General features: G+C 45.0%; 1 protein-coding gene across 2 annotated transcripts in view; it reads left to right on the forward strand.

Annotated features, from left to right (window-relative positions):
• Cds2 (CDP-diacylglycerol synthase 2) overlaps positions 1-16,124 on the forward strand; it is a 47,391-nt gene extending 31,267 nt beyond the window's left edge. For both annotated transcript variants that reach the window (XM_075962254.1, XM_075962255.1), the window contains 7 exons: positions 156-238; positions 4,336-4,423; positions 5,063-5,131; positions 5,916-6,068; positions 8,625-8,744; positions 9,128-9,231; positions 9,619-16,124. In XM_075962254.1, coding sequence (XP_075818369.1) covers positions 156-238; positions 4,336-4,423; positions 5,063-5,131; positions 5,916-6,068; positions 8,625-8,744; positions 9,128-9,231; positions 9,619-9,751 — 750 coding nt within the window. In that variant the 3' untranslated portion in view covers positions 9,752-16,124. The remainder of the gene's footprint in view (positions 1-155; positions 239-4,335; positions 4,424-5,062; positions 5,132-5,915; positions 6,069-8,624; positions 8,745-9,127; positions 9,232-9,618) is intronic.
• Positions 16,125-17,541: the final 1,417 nt, after the last annotated feature.

Here is a 17,541-nt window from a genome sequence, read left to right on the forward strand (position 1 = left end):
TCCAGAAACTTGTTCCGTCCTTTTCCCTGCCAGTGAGCCAGGTGTGAAAGCAGGTCTTCCCTAGTTCTCAGTAGTTTCCTATTTGTCCCTTCCTGTTCTTTGAAGCTGCTTTGGCAATACGCTTGGTAGGTAGAGTTCATTCCTTTCTCTTGCAGTTTGGCTGGACCCATGTGACCTTGCTTATTGTCGTAACCCAGTCACATCTTGTTATCCATAACTTGTTTGAAGGAATGATATGGTAAGTAGTGACATTGAGACATTTTTTTCCCTTCAAGGTTGGGGTTCTCATACACAGGCAGGCTAAGGATCTCTGCCTCCGTTTCTAAGCTTCTCACCGTGAGCACATCAGAATTCTCTGTGGGCTGGTTTACAAAGTACAGTTGATTCCCATAGGTCTGGAGTGGCACCTGATTCAATTTCTAGTCCATTCCCAGGTGAGGTAGATGCTGTTGTTCAGGACTGGACTCTGAGACGCTCTAGTCTAAATGACAGGTTCATTGAAAGTTAAAGAACCGAAGGTCAAAAACTGTGGCAACAGACTTGATAATGTAGGCTAGATAATCATGATTTCCTACAGCCTATAAACAAGGAAAGTAATGAATAATATACACATGGAGGCGGATTTTTCTCTCCCATCAGCCAGCTCCCAAATAACCACATGGAAGGCTCAGTTGAGAGCTTAGGCCTTTTTTTTAGCTCTTACAACTTAACTTAACCCATTTTCATCAATTTTTACTTTCTGCCTCGTGGCTTACTTACCTTTACCGTGCATTGCCCATGCTGCTTTCCTGTTTCCTCCGTGCCTGCCTCGTCACTCCACCTTCTTGGCATTTTCTCCGCCCTGAAAATCTTGCCTACCTATTAGCTGTTCTGGCTTTTCATTAAACCAGTACACTCGGGAGGCAGAGGCAGGTGGATCTCTGTGAGTTCGAGACCAGCCTGTTCTACAGAGCCAATTCCAGGACAGGCTCCAAAGCCACAGAGAAACTCTGTCTCGAAAAGCCAAAAAAAAAAAAAAAAAAAAAAAAAAAAAAAAAAAAAGAATGACACGTCTTCACAGTGTACAAAAAGATTATTTCACAGCATACACACGTGAATAGGTCAGTAATTACAGGGAGCTTTGAAAACTGATAGGTCCCCATGTGGCAGAAGAAACAGGACCAGATAGGTCAAGAATTGATAGTTACCTGACCCTGCTGAAGATCATACAGAGGGAGAAGGAGATGGGAAACTGATTTCCTTTATGATGAAAAATAATGTGCCAGAGAATTGAATCTGGCAGTGGGTCAGAAGAACAGTATGCTTCTGTGTGATCTGATTTAAGAGCATGGGAACTTGTCTGTTGTTAGTCACAGGCTGACTGGAGAAGCTAGATGCCCTCAGTGGAATGGTCAGGACCAACCTGGTGTACTGTGAGAGGTGGTAAATGCTGTGGGTGACAAGCCCACAAGCTTCATCTCTAAAGAGTGCCTGCAATTGTTAGCTTTATGTATTATATTAAAAACAAGTGTAATGGCCCTGGGAGGCACCCACCAGCTCCTTCCCTGTCTGGGTTTTTGTTAGGTATTTTTCAAGAGTGCTAAATTCAGGGCCAAGCATACCATGAGGATTATTTGTGGCTAATATTAGCCTTTCTAATGAAGGCCTCATCATAGTTCTGTAGAGTAGAGATGGCGGGAAGCCTTGATGAAGGAAATGCTGTGGGAGCTGAAGAGCCCGTCACTTTCAACTCCCTCAGAGTAAGCTGGGAAATACCACAATTTCCATACAGCATATTACACTGGAACAGAGGAACTTAGAACAATATCAGAGTGAGGTGAGGGGTGGACTGGACCAGTTCTGTTGGGAAAGACATATCAGCAGGGGAGGAGCAACGAAGAAGCATATCTCTGAACCCTGAACTTATAACCAGGAAACAGAGAGAGCAAGAGAGAGCGAGAGAGCGCTAAACTTTGAAATTTTAGTCTTTTTGAAACCTGCCCCCAGTGATACACCTCCCCCAACAAGGTCACACCCCCTAATCCTTCTGGAATAGTTCTGCCAACTGACAACCAAGTGTTCAAATCTGTGAGCTATGGGGTCATTCTCAGTCAGACCACCACAGTCTACTCCTTGGCCCCTGTAGGCTTGTGACCATATTTTTATGTAAAATGGATTTATTTGAACTTCAAAAGTCTTCATAATCTTTCAGACTCAATAGCTTCACAGTACAAAATCTCTGAGATTTAAGGCAATTTCTTAATTGTAATGCCCTGTAAAATCAAAAAAACAAATTGTATACTTTCAACATACTGTGGCACAACAGTTGTATTACCATTCCAAGGGAGGAAATGGGGTGTAGTGAGGAAATACTGGACCAAAGTCAAGACCAAACCCAGCATGGCAAACTCCAAATCCTGTAGCTCCATGTCGCATGCCAGAGGTGGAGATGTCTCCTCCCCGCGTTGTCGACTACAGCACACTTCTTTTCTTGGGCTTGTTCCACTTATTGGTACAGCTCTCGTACCTCCAACATTCTGGGGTCTACAGTACAATCCAGGCCTTACTTTGACAGCCTCACACAACGGAGGCTATTATGGGTCTCCATTCAGGGACTCTCTTGCCACATGTCTGTCCTCAGTAGCTTTCCTTAACCTAGGGAGAAGATTCCAAAACCCCTTTGCTTCTGTGTCTTTCATGAATAAAGCCAGAATCACTTGGTTGATGCTGAGGATGGAAACTGACCTCCTCCTTGAATATCATTTGCATAAGCTTTGATTGTTGTTGCTCTAAGGAACAGATAATTCCTTAGGCAAAACTTTTCACAAGTTGTAGGTTTAGCTGGGTGATGTCTTACCTTGAGGGCAGCACTCACTTTATCCATTTCTCCTTATCTCTCTCAGCACAAACCTTGGCTCCAACATTAAATTTTTTGGTTCTTTTTTCTCCTCAAACTGAACACTTGCCCTTTCTTTTTACCCCACTATTCCTTTCCATTGAACATCTGCAGAAGAGTGATCACTAGTAACCACAGCAGAGTCAACGTTAGGCTGTCCGTCAAAGTTTCCTCTGCCAACGAAATTAGTCCAAAACTCCTCAATTTAGCCTCTGGCAAATTCTTAGGATAGGGCAAAAGTAGCCACATTCTTTGTGAAACTATCACAAGAATGGTCTCTGGCTCAGTTGCTGATACTGTTCTCTGAAACCTCTTGAGCTGAGCATCCACAGTCCACTGAGCGCTACTAAGGTCCTATTAGAACTGTCAAGTTAGCCCTGGTACAGCATTCAACTACTTTCCTCGTCCAAAGTCCCAAAGTTCCACATTCCTCCAGAAACAGCATGGACAGGCCTATTACAGCAATAGCCCACTCCCTGGGCTTTAGTTGGTCTTAGTTACTTTTCTGTTGCCATGACCAAAACATGAAAGAAAACATTGGATTTGGGGAGAGTCCATGACAGAGAGATAGAGACACAGATGGATGCACACACACAGAAGGCTTAGACTTTTTTGAAGCCTCAAAGCCTGCTTTCAGTGACACACCAAGGCTACACCTAATCCTTCCCAAACAGTTCCACCAACCAATGGCCAAGCAGTCACATAAATGGGCCTGTGGGGGCCATTCTCATTCAAACACATAGAGAATATTAGTGCTAGTAATTAACATGGGAAATTTAAGTATGACTATATGATGTGTATTAATTAAAAACATAAAGATAATTACTAGGCAGAAAAAGATTTTAGGTTGCTGTTTTGAGGAGTAGTATAAAGGGTGGGAAGTAAGCAAATGCCCTCACCTTGAACAGTTTGTTATCTTGCTCATGTACTACTTTGTAATGAAAGAGATTCAAATGGCATTTATAAAATGCTGTCTTCATTTGTTCAGTCATTCCGTGAACATATGAATACCAGTCATGTGCCAGGCTCTAGATACAGCATTGGTGTGTGTTCTTCCTCTGCTTTTTTTAGAGATGGTATCTGTGTGTAGCCTAAGCCAGCCTTGAACTTAGAGCAATCCTTTTTTATCCTTTCCAGGTGGTGTTAGAGGCTTGTACAACCATGCCTGACTTACTTTCTTTTTAAATTTGTATTTATAGATAATCAACTAAACATAGTAATGTATTTTATTATGTTTTCATATGTGTATACAATATATTTTCATTACTCACCCCTTATTGCCCTCTCTTCCTTCCCACTTCACTGATTCCTTTCCTCTTCCCATATTTCTTCTCAACTTAAATCTTAAAGAGTTACAAATACACCATGAGTTATCTTGGTGCTGAATTATTACTGACATTCTTTGGTAGACTTCTGAGATCATCTTGGTAGAGTTACTCCTCTCTCGGATTTTTTTCTAGGTTCATTGTTCCCATTTCGTGTGTCATCTGTAATGATATTATGGCCTATATGTTTGGCTTTTTCTTTGGTCGGACCCCGCTCATTAAGGTAAGTGGGTCACCTTGATATGGGTTGTCCCAGTGGGTGGTAGTGCTTTCTGTATGGCTTGTCAGTGGATTAGAGAAGAAATCTTATTGGTGTGTATCTACTCTAGTGCTGTCTTTTGTCACTCCGGGGAAATATGTAAGAGAGAAAAAAAAGCCCAAAGAGAAATAGGCAAATACTTATTTCCAAAAACCTACCAAATAAAATATTTTTATGTAGACATACTTTTGGGGCTCTGGTCTTTGATTATTATTACTAATGTATATTTTTATAATACAATAAATGTGTAAGTCACTAATGGACTAGAAAGAAAACTAATCTGAAAAACATAGGATAGGAAATAAGGAAAACATTTTTGGAGAGAATTTTGAAAGTGATATGATTAATTGAAGAGGGTTTTTATGTAGAAACACTTCTTGTTTGTATGGTTTTGAGATGGTCTTGCTGTGTAGCCCTGGCTGGTCTAGAACTCACTGGGTAGACCAGGCTGGCTTCAAAGAGATCCTCCTGCCTCTGCCTCCTTAGACCTGTGATTAAAGGTTTGTGCCATCACACCTGGCTGGAAATACTTTTCCTAAGTAACCAAGCACCAAACTGAAGTTACAGACTTATCCTTTGCTGACAGTGTGTTTCTGTCTGCAGCTCTCTCCGAAGAAGACCTGGGAAGGCTTCATTGGGGGCTTCTTTGCCACTGTGGTGTTTGGCCTTCTGGTAGGTGATAAATACTGTCTGGATGGGGAGGGGACAGGGCCTGACACTGTCTTCAGAGGCCTGTGCAGGAGTGGAGAATATGTCTTCCCAAACCAGAGACTCTTTCCTGCCCAGTGCTGACCTTGCTCAAAAGAACAAGTTTTGTAACTGGCATAGCAGCTTCCAGTTTTCAGGTTGTTGTGTAGGGCCCATGCATACCCTATATGTCCTCTTATGCCCAGGCACCAGGTATTAAACTAAGACTGGGGTGGCGACTGGCAGCTTGGATTAAGGGGTGAGGTAAGAAGTGTTGCTTCCTCTCAAGGTTTTCTTCTGCATATGGCTTGTCCAGGACTATAATCTTCTAACCCTTTGAAGACACCGTTCCCTGCTGCTGATTCTCAGTCCTTCCCTTTTCTAATGTTGGCTGCCTGTCACTGTACCCTCCCCACCACATCCCTACCATGGCTTCTCTGTAGCACTGACTTTAGAGATTCTTAGCACAATGGGGGCAGGGCTCCATAGGTGGGAAGAATTGTCTTACAGCTCTTTGCTCAGATCTTTCCTGGGTCTTTTTTTCAAGATTTGTGTTTGGACATATATTTGTGTGTCCCCAGTGAGACATATGAACCTTTTTGCTTAACAATTCAGGTAAAATATACATGTAGTGAAACACAAACTTTTCTTTGAGCCCATGGCATCCAGTGAGCGAGGTGGGAGGAACTCTGAGAATCATGGTGCTGGCCATTCAGGCTGGATGTCTACAGCTGATGTTCCTGCTTGCCCCTCTGCTCTCCATCCCTAGCTCTCCTATGTGATGTCTGGGTACAGATGCTTCGTCTGTCCTGTGGAATACAACAATGACACCAACAGCTTCACGGTGGACTGTGAGCCGTCTGACCTCTTCCGCCTGCAGGAGTACAACATCCCTGGAGTGGTCCAGTCGATAGTTGGCTGGGTATGTGCCACTTACATACTGGGTGGCTGCAGAGAGGGGTTCCCTCCAGAGATGCTAGCTTCCCCTCCTCCCAGAACTCTGAGCTCTGGAACAGGATCGGGATAGAGGAGACCTTTCCCCAACTTCATGTCACTTAGAGGAGTGGGTCTCTTATTGTGTGGGTTCCTAGAGGACCCTGAGATCTCTGTGAAGTTCTGGCTGCTTTCTAAATAATATGTGCCTCTTTCTCTGGGTTGACATCTTCTGATGATACAGAATTAGTGGTGAAAATTTGTGACATTTGGGTATGAGTTAAAACTACAGCCCTGCCTGGACTAGCTCCTGATTGCTTGCTCAATGCTATACCTTCCTGGCAAATGTAGACAAGACAGTTGCTCTTGTGTATGCCCTTGATGGGATTCTAAAATTAGTAACTTCATTAAAATATTTCCGATCCTCGACACCATTTTAATATTCTCTGTACTGAAATGGAAAATACACAGAAAGTATTTCTGCCAAATGCTGAAGCATAGTGTGTTCCAAGGAAAGAAAGACGTACAGTTGTGTAAGTTGTGAGCTCAACTAGCTGCTCAGTTCTTAGTATAGAGTTTTTATTTGAAAAGACTTGGGTGTAATGGGACATTTTTCTTGAGAAGAATGAAGTAAGCCTGTCACTTCAAAGAAAATGACTGATAGTTGTTACAATGACAAAAATCCACATTTCAGGTGAAAATGAGAATTTTGAAAACATGCACCTGTCATTGTGAACATGGTGGCTTTCTGGCACTTCAAAGCTGTCTGACCTCACATGACAGAATGTGCCCACATTTGCATAATAGTTGCATAGCAGTGACCTGGTGTTTCTTAGATGATCGGTGTATGGTGTTCATAGTCATGTCTGGGTAAAAGATCCATCTGCAGTACATTGTAGACCAATGGATTTATGTGAAGAAGCACAAAAATTCATTAGGAAGACTTCAGATTCCACACTGTACCTAGCTTTTCTTCTGGCTTTTGTTTTTGTGAGGCAGGATCTCACTATGAACTTGGAATCCTCTGCCTCCTTGTGAGTGCTGGGATTGTAGGTGTGTGCCACCACCTGGCTCTCAGATATTTTTCTTCTCTTCGTGTGTGTGGTTGCATGAATATATGTATATTTTTAGGTGTCTATATACATACATATGTGTGTGGAGGCCTAAGGTTGATGACAGAAATCTTTCTCAATTGTTCTTCTTTCTATCTTATTCTTTTGAGGCAGGGCTTCTTGAGTAAATCATGAACTTAGCACTATGCTTTCTTGCTAGCCAGCTTATTCTGGGATCCTCTTCAGAGTCTGGAGTTACAGCTGGCAGCATGCACACCCAACATTTCCATGAGTTCTGGGGCTCTGAACTCTGGTCCTCTTGTTTGTAGGGCAAATACTTTAACTGGTGAGCATCTCCCCAGCCTGCCCCTAAGCTTTAAGAAACTATGCCTGTCAAGTTCTGGTGAAAGAATGCCCACAATTCTCTGAGAAGACTGCTAAAATACACATCTTTTTAAAATTATATTCTCTGTAAGGCTAAGACTGGATTTCCTTATATATTGCCTGCAAAACAGCATAGGAAGTTGATTACTTGTTTGTTTGAGACAAGTTCTTATGTAGTATAGACTGGTCTTAAACTCTCTGTAGCTAATGATACCTTTGAACTCCTTATCCTACTGCTTCTGCCTTCCCAGTGCTGGGATTATAGGCATGTACCACTACTCCAGGCCAGAATATCTTACTATCTACTATTGGGCCATATGTTAGAAACTTTAACTAAAAACAAGGACCAATATTTTTTTTCCCCCCCTAGGTTAATTTCTTTTATATGTATGAGGGTTTTGCTTTTAGGGCTGTATGCGTGTGCAGTGCCAGTGGAGGCCAGAAGAGGGTGAGAGATCTGTTGTGGAATTTTTGATCATACCATGAACCCTGAGATTATGTTAATTAAATAAAATCAACATTGAGTCAAGAGGCTGAGCCAGCAACTAGTTGACAGGAAGTAGTGGTAGAGAGTGAGAGAGAGTCAGGAAGACGAATAGAGAAACACACAGGAAGTAGTGGTAGAGAGTGAGAGAGAGTCAGGAAGACGAATAGAGAAACACACAGGAAGCAGTAGAGAAGGATTTTGAGTTTGGCAGCCTTTTTGGTTTGAGACTGTGGAAGAGAAGCTCTCTCTTTTTTGAAGTTGGCTGAAGAGGAGGGTCAGTTGGTTGGTTGCTCCTCGACTTCTCTGAGCTAGTAGGTTTTCATCCCAGCATCTGACTCTAGAGTCTTTATTAATAAAATCGTAAGATTGAGATTTAGTTTGAAAATAAAACAGATCTCCTTGAACTAGAGTTATGGGTGGTTGTAGGACCACCATGTGTTCTTGAAACTGAACCCAGGTTTTGCAGAAGCAGCAGGTGCTCTTAACCACTGAACCATCTCTCCAGCCCTTCAGTCTTCTGATTAATTGAAAAAGAGAGAACTAGTTTTATTAACTTGTTCCAATAGTTGTAAAAAGCCAGACTTTCCCATTGCTTGACTTGAATTTCACTTATTCTCTTCAGAAAACAGTGAGGATGTACCCTTTCCAGATCCACAGCATCGCTCTCTCCACCTTTGCCTCTCTCATCGGTCCCTTTGGAGGATTCTTCGCAAGTGGATTCAAACGAGCCTTTAAAATCAAAGTAGGGAAACGCTCCTCTCTATCCCTCACCCCTCACTTCCTGTTGCCCATCCACGTTTCCTTCTCTGCCCTGCTCCGTCAGCATTTACCACTCCACCATACCAGTTTATGTACCTTGGCACTTAATGCCTGCTCTTCTTGACCCATGTGCTGGACTTGGGGGTCAGTAAGCCAAAGTAAAAGTCAGTTTTTAGTTTGTTAGTTTCTTTCAACAAAAGAACATTTTGAATTTTAGTTGTATTCTGTGACTACCTGAGCATTTGATTGTATACCTCTTTTCATCACCTTGTCTACCCAGCAGGGCTCTGTTATGGGGTGGATCTTTTAGTCTGGGATTTGGTTGTTGTGAGGCCAGGCTCACCCTTCTTTTCTCTGCTCCAACAGGACTTTGCCAATACCATCCCTGGTCACGGAGGCATCATGGATCGCTTTGACTGCCAGTACCTGATGGCCACCTTTGTCAATGTGTACATTGCCAGCTTTATCAGGTACGGTTCCCTCCACCCGAACCACATGAGTGGATTTCTTTTTTTGTTTTTTGTTTTTCTCAAGACAAGGTTTCTCTGTGTAGCCCTGGCTGTTCTCTCCATAGACCAGGCTGGCCTCAAACTCTGAGATCAGAGTGCTGAGATTAAAGGTGTGTGCCACCATGCCTGACTGGATTTTTTAAGTATGATGATATCCTCAAATTAGTCTCTTAATTTCAGTGAAATTCATCCTAAGCTTGAACGTGGTTTTTAGTTGTTAATGTTTATGGATTGTCTGAGGTCCCCCCCCCCCCACTAATAGTGAATTTACAGATCAGAGTTTCACTTGGATAACTGGGCCAGCAGAGTGACCTCCCCTGCTCAGTCAGGCTTCTTGTTCTGTTGTAGGGGCCCAAACCCGAGCAAACTGATTCAGCAGTTTCTGACGTTGCGGCCGGATCAGCAGCTCCACATCTTCAACACACTCAAGTCTCACCTGACTGACAAGGGGATTCTGACCTCTGCCTTGGAAGACGAGTAGTGTCCACCCAGGGCCAGGAGAGCCGGAGCAGGACTGAATGAGAGGGGCAGGTCACCATGGCCAGCCCAAATGCTGTGACTTAGATAATGAAAAGCTAGAACTCACTGTCTTTTTTTCCCTCCCTTTTAAATTTGTGAGTTTTGTTTTTTAAAAATCTGTATATACAGTCTGTTTATAGTGTGGGCTGTGAGTAAGTTATAGCTTTGAGTTGCAAAGGAGTCACAGGGAAGAACCATTTGGGTTTCTTAAGTACAGGTATTGAACAACATGAAAGACAGTGTTGCCCAGCTCGGGGTCTGCTGGTGGTTCTAACCCCTACCCATCTAGTTTCTGGGCTGTCTGAGAGGTCATCCGTTCATCTGTGTCTAATAGTAGAGAGACTCTCCCACCTGGCACAGCTTCATGGCCTCATTGCTTTTGCTTAACACCTTTCACTGGGGCTTCTGCAGGCATCCCTGTCTGGGAGCAGTGGAGGGCCACCCTCTGTAGAACAGAGGTGGGAGGCTTACTGATCAGATAAGCTTCTTGTCCAAGCCAAAATCCTGCAGAGGGCACAGGAGCTTTGCTCCTAGTTTGCGTTCACCATACAGACTGAAAGAAGATTTCAGGCTTCATTTTTCTCAGAAAGCGTGAAGAATTGATGAAGTCTGGAAAGAGAACCCCACACTGTAGTATTTCAGGTATATGCAGTAGAATGCACTGTCAAGCCTTCCCTGCCACGCAGGCTCCGAGGACTTCTGGAGGAGGTCCTCCAGACTGTTTGTTTCAGAGCTGAGGCCCTCACGTTTGTGCTATGGGTTTGCTGCTGCTGAGTTCGTCTGGGGACTCGTGAGGGGTGGGGAGCAGTGGGCTTTGGTTCACATACCCCTTGCCTGGAGGCCACTTGTGTTGCTGCTGTGTTGTGTACATAGTACTCTTGAGGTGAATGTGTGTCTGTGTGTTTATCCGGACTTCGTCACAGAATCCCTGAGTCCTGCTTTTTTACTACGGCAAGGCTAATCTTCTCAAGGCTCATTGTACACTTCTTATGAAATGTGACCAGTGTAGATGTAGTTTTTATGTTACTGGGGACCTCTTGCTGTTGTTTGTGTAAGCTGTGATTGTTCTTTTCCTTCCTAAGCATAAGCTGAAATTGAAAAGTCGAGAGGCTGGTTCTTTGTCAGGCCCAGGAGCAGGTGGCAGAGAAAGAACTTGTCCCAAGCATGTCAACACCATGGCCACGGTGTCCCCACTGCTGAGGAGGGCGCCATGACTTGCTTTAAGCACATTGGTCTGTGCCAGTTTGTTTTCAGATTAGCCTTTCTATCTCCTCCAATAAACAGACAGCTCTCAGAGTGTCTGTCATGCGCCACCATGTGCCCCACATGGGAGTAGGGGTGGAACGGCTTTTTGGCTCTGAGCTTCGACGTCCACGTCAGCCTTGTGGCTTTTCTTTCTCAGCTCCCAGGGCTGCATTGAACCCCCTGATGCCTGGGGTTTGGGTTGTGTGGCCTTGGCTGGGAAGCTTTGCTCTCAGGGTTCTGCTTTTTTGACTTACCCTGGAAGTTCACCCGTTCTGTAACTCTCCAGAGAAGTTCCTGTCACTAGAGGCCCCTGTTGCTATTGAGTCATGTCTTGGGCACTCAAAAAAGGAAATACACTCAGGTGCATTTTACAAATGCTCTTAGGATGAGTCAGTGTCTTCTTAAGATTTTCAGTGGTATTTAGGAAGGAGACTGTACTTTTCTGACTGAAAAATGACCTTGGATCACCAGACTAGATAGAGAAGGCACTCCAGTCCCCAGCAGCCAAGACTCACTCTTGAGCAGCAGCAGAGGCTTGAGGAAGTGGTTGCTGGTGCCGAACACACTGAAAGTCGGTGCTCACTGGAGCTGCCAGCCAGAGGTCTGTATTCTTTTCTGAGTTCCTGGGAAACAGGAGACTTGCCAGTCCAGTAGCCAGGAGAGCAGTGCCACCGTGTGTCTGTACAGCATGTTGTTTGTCCCATTAAGTAGGCAGGATCTGAGAGACGACTTTAACACGCACCGTGCACGTCTCAGTGGCTCACATAACTTGCTTTACACTCATTTTGTCAGAAATAAAATTTTTGTGCCTTCCCTTGTCATGAATTTAGTGTTTGTCACTTTCATGCATGGCTTTATATTTCCACTTTGTGTGATTGTAAGTATTGTGCAGTTTTAATTTAGAGGGTTTTGTTTTTCTGTTTGTATGCCATCTGTTCCTAGCAGCCTTCTGAGGCCCCTCGAATGAGAGCCGGGTGAACCAGAATACTGCATCTCACAGTTTGTTCGCAGGACGGGAACGTCTAGTCCTTGGCGTCCCCACACCTGAAGTTCTTCAGTGTTCCTTCTCCTAGGTCCTGGGGGCCTGAGAAAGGCCTGAGCCAGTGCTTAGCTGACTATTAGCTTATAACCAGTGATAGTGGGGTCGCAGAACCCAGGCTGACAGACAGAACAAGCCATGGTGGTTCCCTGGTGAGTTTGTTCACAAATGTTCCCAGGAAATGGGGCCTGCCCTTTGTGTGTTATTCCCACCCTCTTAACCATCTCAGTGTGAAAACAAAGTTCATGTTTGTATCTTACTTCTGAAAGTGAAGTCCTGTAAGGAAATTGGAGAGTGTACACACACACATACACACACACAGCCTGTTTCACAATCTCAGCCTTTTAGTGTGTGCTTTATAACCACATTTAAAATGTATTTATTCCTAATGTACTGTAGTAAACATGAACTGGTCTTCAGAGATATTAAATCTAACATGTAATCTTATATAGGTGGACTGTGAAACTATTTTTATGATATTTCAGAAGACTCAACAAAGACCTTATGGGCTAATTGCTGGATTGGCAAGAACCAGATTTGAATGTGTCCCTGAGTTTACTGAGCCCATGGCAAGCTGAGGTCAGTCCCTGTTAAGGAGCTGGGTGGAGGAGTGATGTAAGGACTTAGGACAGGGTATCTCACACACAAGATTGTATGGCAGTCACTTTTCTTGTGAAGTCAGCCTGAGGTAGATCTCCAGGGGAGACTTTTCCTCACTCCCAAAGTGGACTAACATAGCTAAAGCTTCTTGTTAGGAACATCTGAGGTCATGTTGTCCTTGTCTCTCAGAGTATTTTGTGTCTGTGCCCACTGTTCCTGTTCACTGGCTCATGTGGGAAGAGGGTGGTTTTTCTTGCCCAGGTCAGGATGAGGAGGGAGACCTGAGCGAGGGTGGCAGGGTAGCTCTGACACAAGGTAGTCAGCTATGGGTGGACTCTCTCTGGAGCACAGGGTACAGAGGGTGCCCAGAAGGAACTGTCAGCTTCCGAAGAGGGGAGGCCAATTCTTGGGCAGCGCTTCAGACTCTCCCTTGTCTTGGGCAAATGAAACTTCCTTTCCCCGTTAACACACTAGTCAGCTGCCCAGCATCCTGTTTGTAAAGAGATTATTAGCGTCCACTTCCTGATTCAGTTTCCCTGGTTGAGGGGGGCCTTATGGAGGGTGCTGGGGTTTGGATCAAGTGGTAGAGGAGGGTCCTTATTTCAGGGCTTTGCTAGGCCCATCTGCAGCATCCTAGATAGGTCCTCACTCACGCTATTCCAGGGTGAGTCCATTCCTAGCCGCTGACCGGTTCTGTTAGAATGTGGCTCACCTTCTGCCTTCTCTAGCCTTCCTCTCTTCAAGTTGACTGGCAGGGACGCTACATGGGCCCTGGGTTCTCCTGTGGGTGGAGACTGTTACCGTTGGGTTGCTGCTTCACTGGGCAGGCCACACTGTTGTTTTCAAAGGTCAAAAGACTGTGATGTTGGGGGTAGTTTAGAGGTGTGCTTTGTATGCTGAAGTGTTGGGGTTTTAGGACATGGGATGGTTTTGAGACTAGAAGGGCAGAATATGTAAAAACTAGTTTGATGACTAGTGGTCTTCAAATCCATTGGCTGTCTGAAGACTCTGTCCCCACCCTTCCTCTTCGTCAGTGCCTGTCTGCCCGGCTCTTTATCTTGTTCTCCAGCTGGCTAAGTGCAGCAGTGTGTTATTAACAATTGCAAACATATAGTGCTTAATATGCGCCAGGCACAGTGCTAAGGGTTTGCATGCGTTATCTCCTTTACTCCAGAGGATGCTCTGGCTAGGTGTTCTCCCATCTTAAGGATGGGAAAACAAGCTCTGGGTTAGAAATGAGAACAATGTGAAGAAGACGGACCTGAGGCTCAGACAGCCTCCATCTGGCCAGGTTCCAGGCTGCTGGCAGTCTTCACTTCCAAGCAGCTGGCTGTGAGGATGCTTGTGAGGATTTCCTGAGCTAATGCATGTGGTTAGCAAGGTGCCTGGCACATAGTCAGCACTCAATAAACAGTAGTTGCTTTTTTTTTATTCTGTTTAAACTGAACTCAATGAGTGGTTCGGCCCACACTGATGGGCTGATGGGTATTCAGCTCCCATGTTCCCACTGCCTGCACACAGTTTGCTGTTTGTGTCCTATAAAGTGACCACACTGTCCTTCCAAGAGGAGCACTTCAGCCGTCCAGTGGGAAGAGCCCTATGCAGCAGCTTGCTGTTTCCCATGGTATCGAAGCCACCTTGGCTGAGGGACAATGTGAGGCTGCTTCCTCTTTTCCTGTGGCTGAGATTGCTCACAGGAAGACTATTTGCTCTGACCTGGTGGTGCCTCACCCTGGGCAGCAAGGGCCTGTCTTGCTCTGAACCCGACTTTCCCCAACCAAGGCCTGCACTCTTGCAAGTGCAGGAATCCATGGTTCTCTCTACAGGTGTGTATTTCAGGAATAGACAGGATAGAGAAAACAATCCTGCTGCTGAGTACACCAGCCTGAAGCCTAAAAGCCCTGCCTGTGCTCTTGACACCACAAGCGTTCCACCCTGCGTTTCTTTCTTAAAAGAACAGATTACAGCAGGTGACCATTGAGGCCAGGTGGTGTGTTTCTGTCTGTTCTAGATTAACAAAGGATCCCATACACATAATTATTAATCATGAATGGAGAAATGTTTAATCAGTTTTCTGAATGGACATGGGGAATTGGGGAAGGAGAGAGAGACAGAGAGGGTGTGTATGTGGGTGTGTGTCTTGGACAAGCCTTCCCTTTGATCGAATGGCATTGGCTAACATGATTCCGGAGCTTCTCAGACCACGTGAGTAGGAACTTCAGTTCTGACTGTGGAGTATCCCAGGGTGTTGATGGGACCTGCAGGCCTGTTGCTAGAATCCAGAGACTGGAGCTCCTCTTGCTCTTCTGGACTTGTGTTTGCCAGCCCTGGCCCCTCCTCCTTCACTGTGCCGTCTGATGAACCAGGCAGTCCTTTATCTGGAGAGAGAAGTCCAGTGCTGACAGAGGTCCTGGGGCACTGCTTTCCTAGACCATGGCCATGCCCAGCTCTAGCTCTTGAAGGACTTTGAATGAGTACAGCATCAGAAGGACTTTCCACATGGCCATCTGCCCCAAGGGAAATTTTTAGGTGTTACCTTCTCAGCCACCTCTGCCCCCTTACTAGAATTCCTTTCTCACCCGTTAGGTTTGTGTGTTGGTCTTTCTGGCTTTTCTCAAAGGAACACTGATGTAGAGAAGGGGTAAGAGTGTTTTGCAGTGAGCTGAATGTGCATACGTGTTTGAGTTCTTTGTATGAGGTTTTTCTCATGTCTTGGTTTCTGTCTTGGGACACTGAGCAGGTGTCGAAGGCTGAATAACAAAGTGAACGAGTGGAGGCAGGGGAACCATTAGGACCCTGAGAGGCAGCAACTCTTTGTCCAGTTTAGGGACTCCGGAGAAGTCACAGGTGGAGCAGCAGGACCGAGAGCAGGGGACGGGTTGGGAGTCACACAACCAAAGGTAGACTCAGGTCAGTTCAGTGCTCCTTGGTGACTGTAGATGTCAGAAATCACCTCAGAAAATCTATCCTGGGATTCTTAGGCTCATTGGCCCCTTCTAGAGTCTGAGCTGAAGTTAACACTTTTCCTAACAGCAGTGGGGATCACAGTGGCAGACGGCACAGAGCACCCTAGTTTCCTAGCCTTTTTCATTGTGTGGCGGGACCTGCTGAATCCAGTTGTCCTACACTGCCTGGCCGCTTTCCTGTCCTCAGACGGGGGCCTGGGACACAGCACTTGGCTGTGTGGCATCCATGTGACAATCCTTAGTTCTCTTAGATAGATATGTGCTTGTGTGTGTGTTCCTGTTGAGTAACTTCTCTAAGCCAGGCTTTACTAAATCAGTGTTCTCACCATGCCCTGCCCTTCTCTCTGCACTTAGGATTGTATAGAACACATGTAGATTCTTCTCAGTGCAGTGTAAGAATGTGATATATTGTATATTGGAAAGTATTTACCTTATTTATATACCTGAATGTTCCTATTAAACAAATAAACATATCTTAAATTCCAGATTGTGTGTGGTTTTTGATGGGAGAAGCCCTTTAAAAATTACTTTATGCATATGGATGTTTTGCCTGTGTATGTGTGTGTACCACACATGTGCCTGTTACCTACAGAAGCCAAAAGAAGACAGATCCCCACCACTGAAATTACAGATGGCTTTGGATTACTATATGGGGGCTGGGAATCAAACCTGGGTTCTCTAGAAGAGCAGTCAGTGCTCTTAATCTCTGAGCCATTTCTCTCTTCCCAAGAGGTTGGCTTCTGTGTTTTGTTTTTAAGACAGTCTTACTAAAAGCCTAGGCCGACATTGAATGTAATAACCTCTTACCTCTGCCTCTGAATGCAGGGGTCACATACATCACTGCCTGTATGTGTGTGTGATACGCTTGCATGTGTGAGCGTGTGTGTGGAGGCCCCCAGGTTGATGTTGCGTGTCTTCATCTCCTTGTAAGGGGACCCTTACGGAAGGACCATGAGTCACATTCTGAGTCACAGCCCCTGTCTCCCCATAGTTACCAAAAGACATTGATCGCCAGTTCTGGAATCAACCTAAATTCAGGGAGTTCCCAAATAGAAAGCAAAAAAACCAAAACCCAAACCCTTTCTGAATGGTAGCAAGAAATGAGCAAGAGTTGTGGGAGTGAGACACATCTTCAGGTAGAGGAGTTTCAGGACGAATTCCATCTTCCTATGGCCGGTAATAGGAACTCTCTCTGCAGCAGGAGGGAACTCTGGGCTTGACCGCACAATCCCGTTGCTCTTAGGTTTGCAGTACCCCAAGACTGTGTGTTTGAAGCCAGAGATTCTCAAACTTGGCTGCATATTAAAAATATCATGGAGTTTCCAAAAGTCCAGGTAACCAAGACCAGTAAGTCAGAGATGCTGAGAATCAGACTTGTCCACCATTCTCTTGAAAAAGCTCACTTTGGGGGCTGGAGAGATGGCTCAGAGGTTAAGTGCATTGTCTGCTCTTCCAAAGGTCCTGAGTTCAATTCCCAGCAACCACATGGTGGCTCACAACCATTTGTGATGGGGTCTGGTGCCCTCTTCTGGCCTGCAGACATACACACAGACAGAATATTGTATACATAATAAATAAGTAAATATTTTTTTTTAAAAAAAAAGAAAAAGCATTCTTCCATTGAAGGGCATCTAGGTTGTTTCCAGGTTCTGGCTATTACAAATAATACTGCTATGAACATAGTTGAACAAATGCTCTTGTCATATGATAGGGCATCTCTTGGGTATATTGACGGAGGGGGGAGGACCTAGGACTTACCACAGGGCAGGGAACCCTGACTGCTCTTTGGACTGGAGAGGGAGGGGGAAAGGAGTGGGGGGAGGGGGAGAAGGGTGGGAGGAGGGAGAGGGAAATGGGAGGCTGGGAGGAGGTGGAAACTTGTTTTTTTGTTTCTCATTTTCT

This window comes from Microtus pennsylvanicus, chromosome 2 (assembly GCF_037038515.1).
Source record: "Microtus pennsylvanicus isolate mMicPen1 chromosome 2, mMicPen1.hap1, whole genome shotgun sequence".
Taxonomy (NCBI): Eukaryota; Metazoa; Chordata; class Mammalia; order Rodentia; family Cricetidae; genus Microtus; species Microtus pennsylvanicus.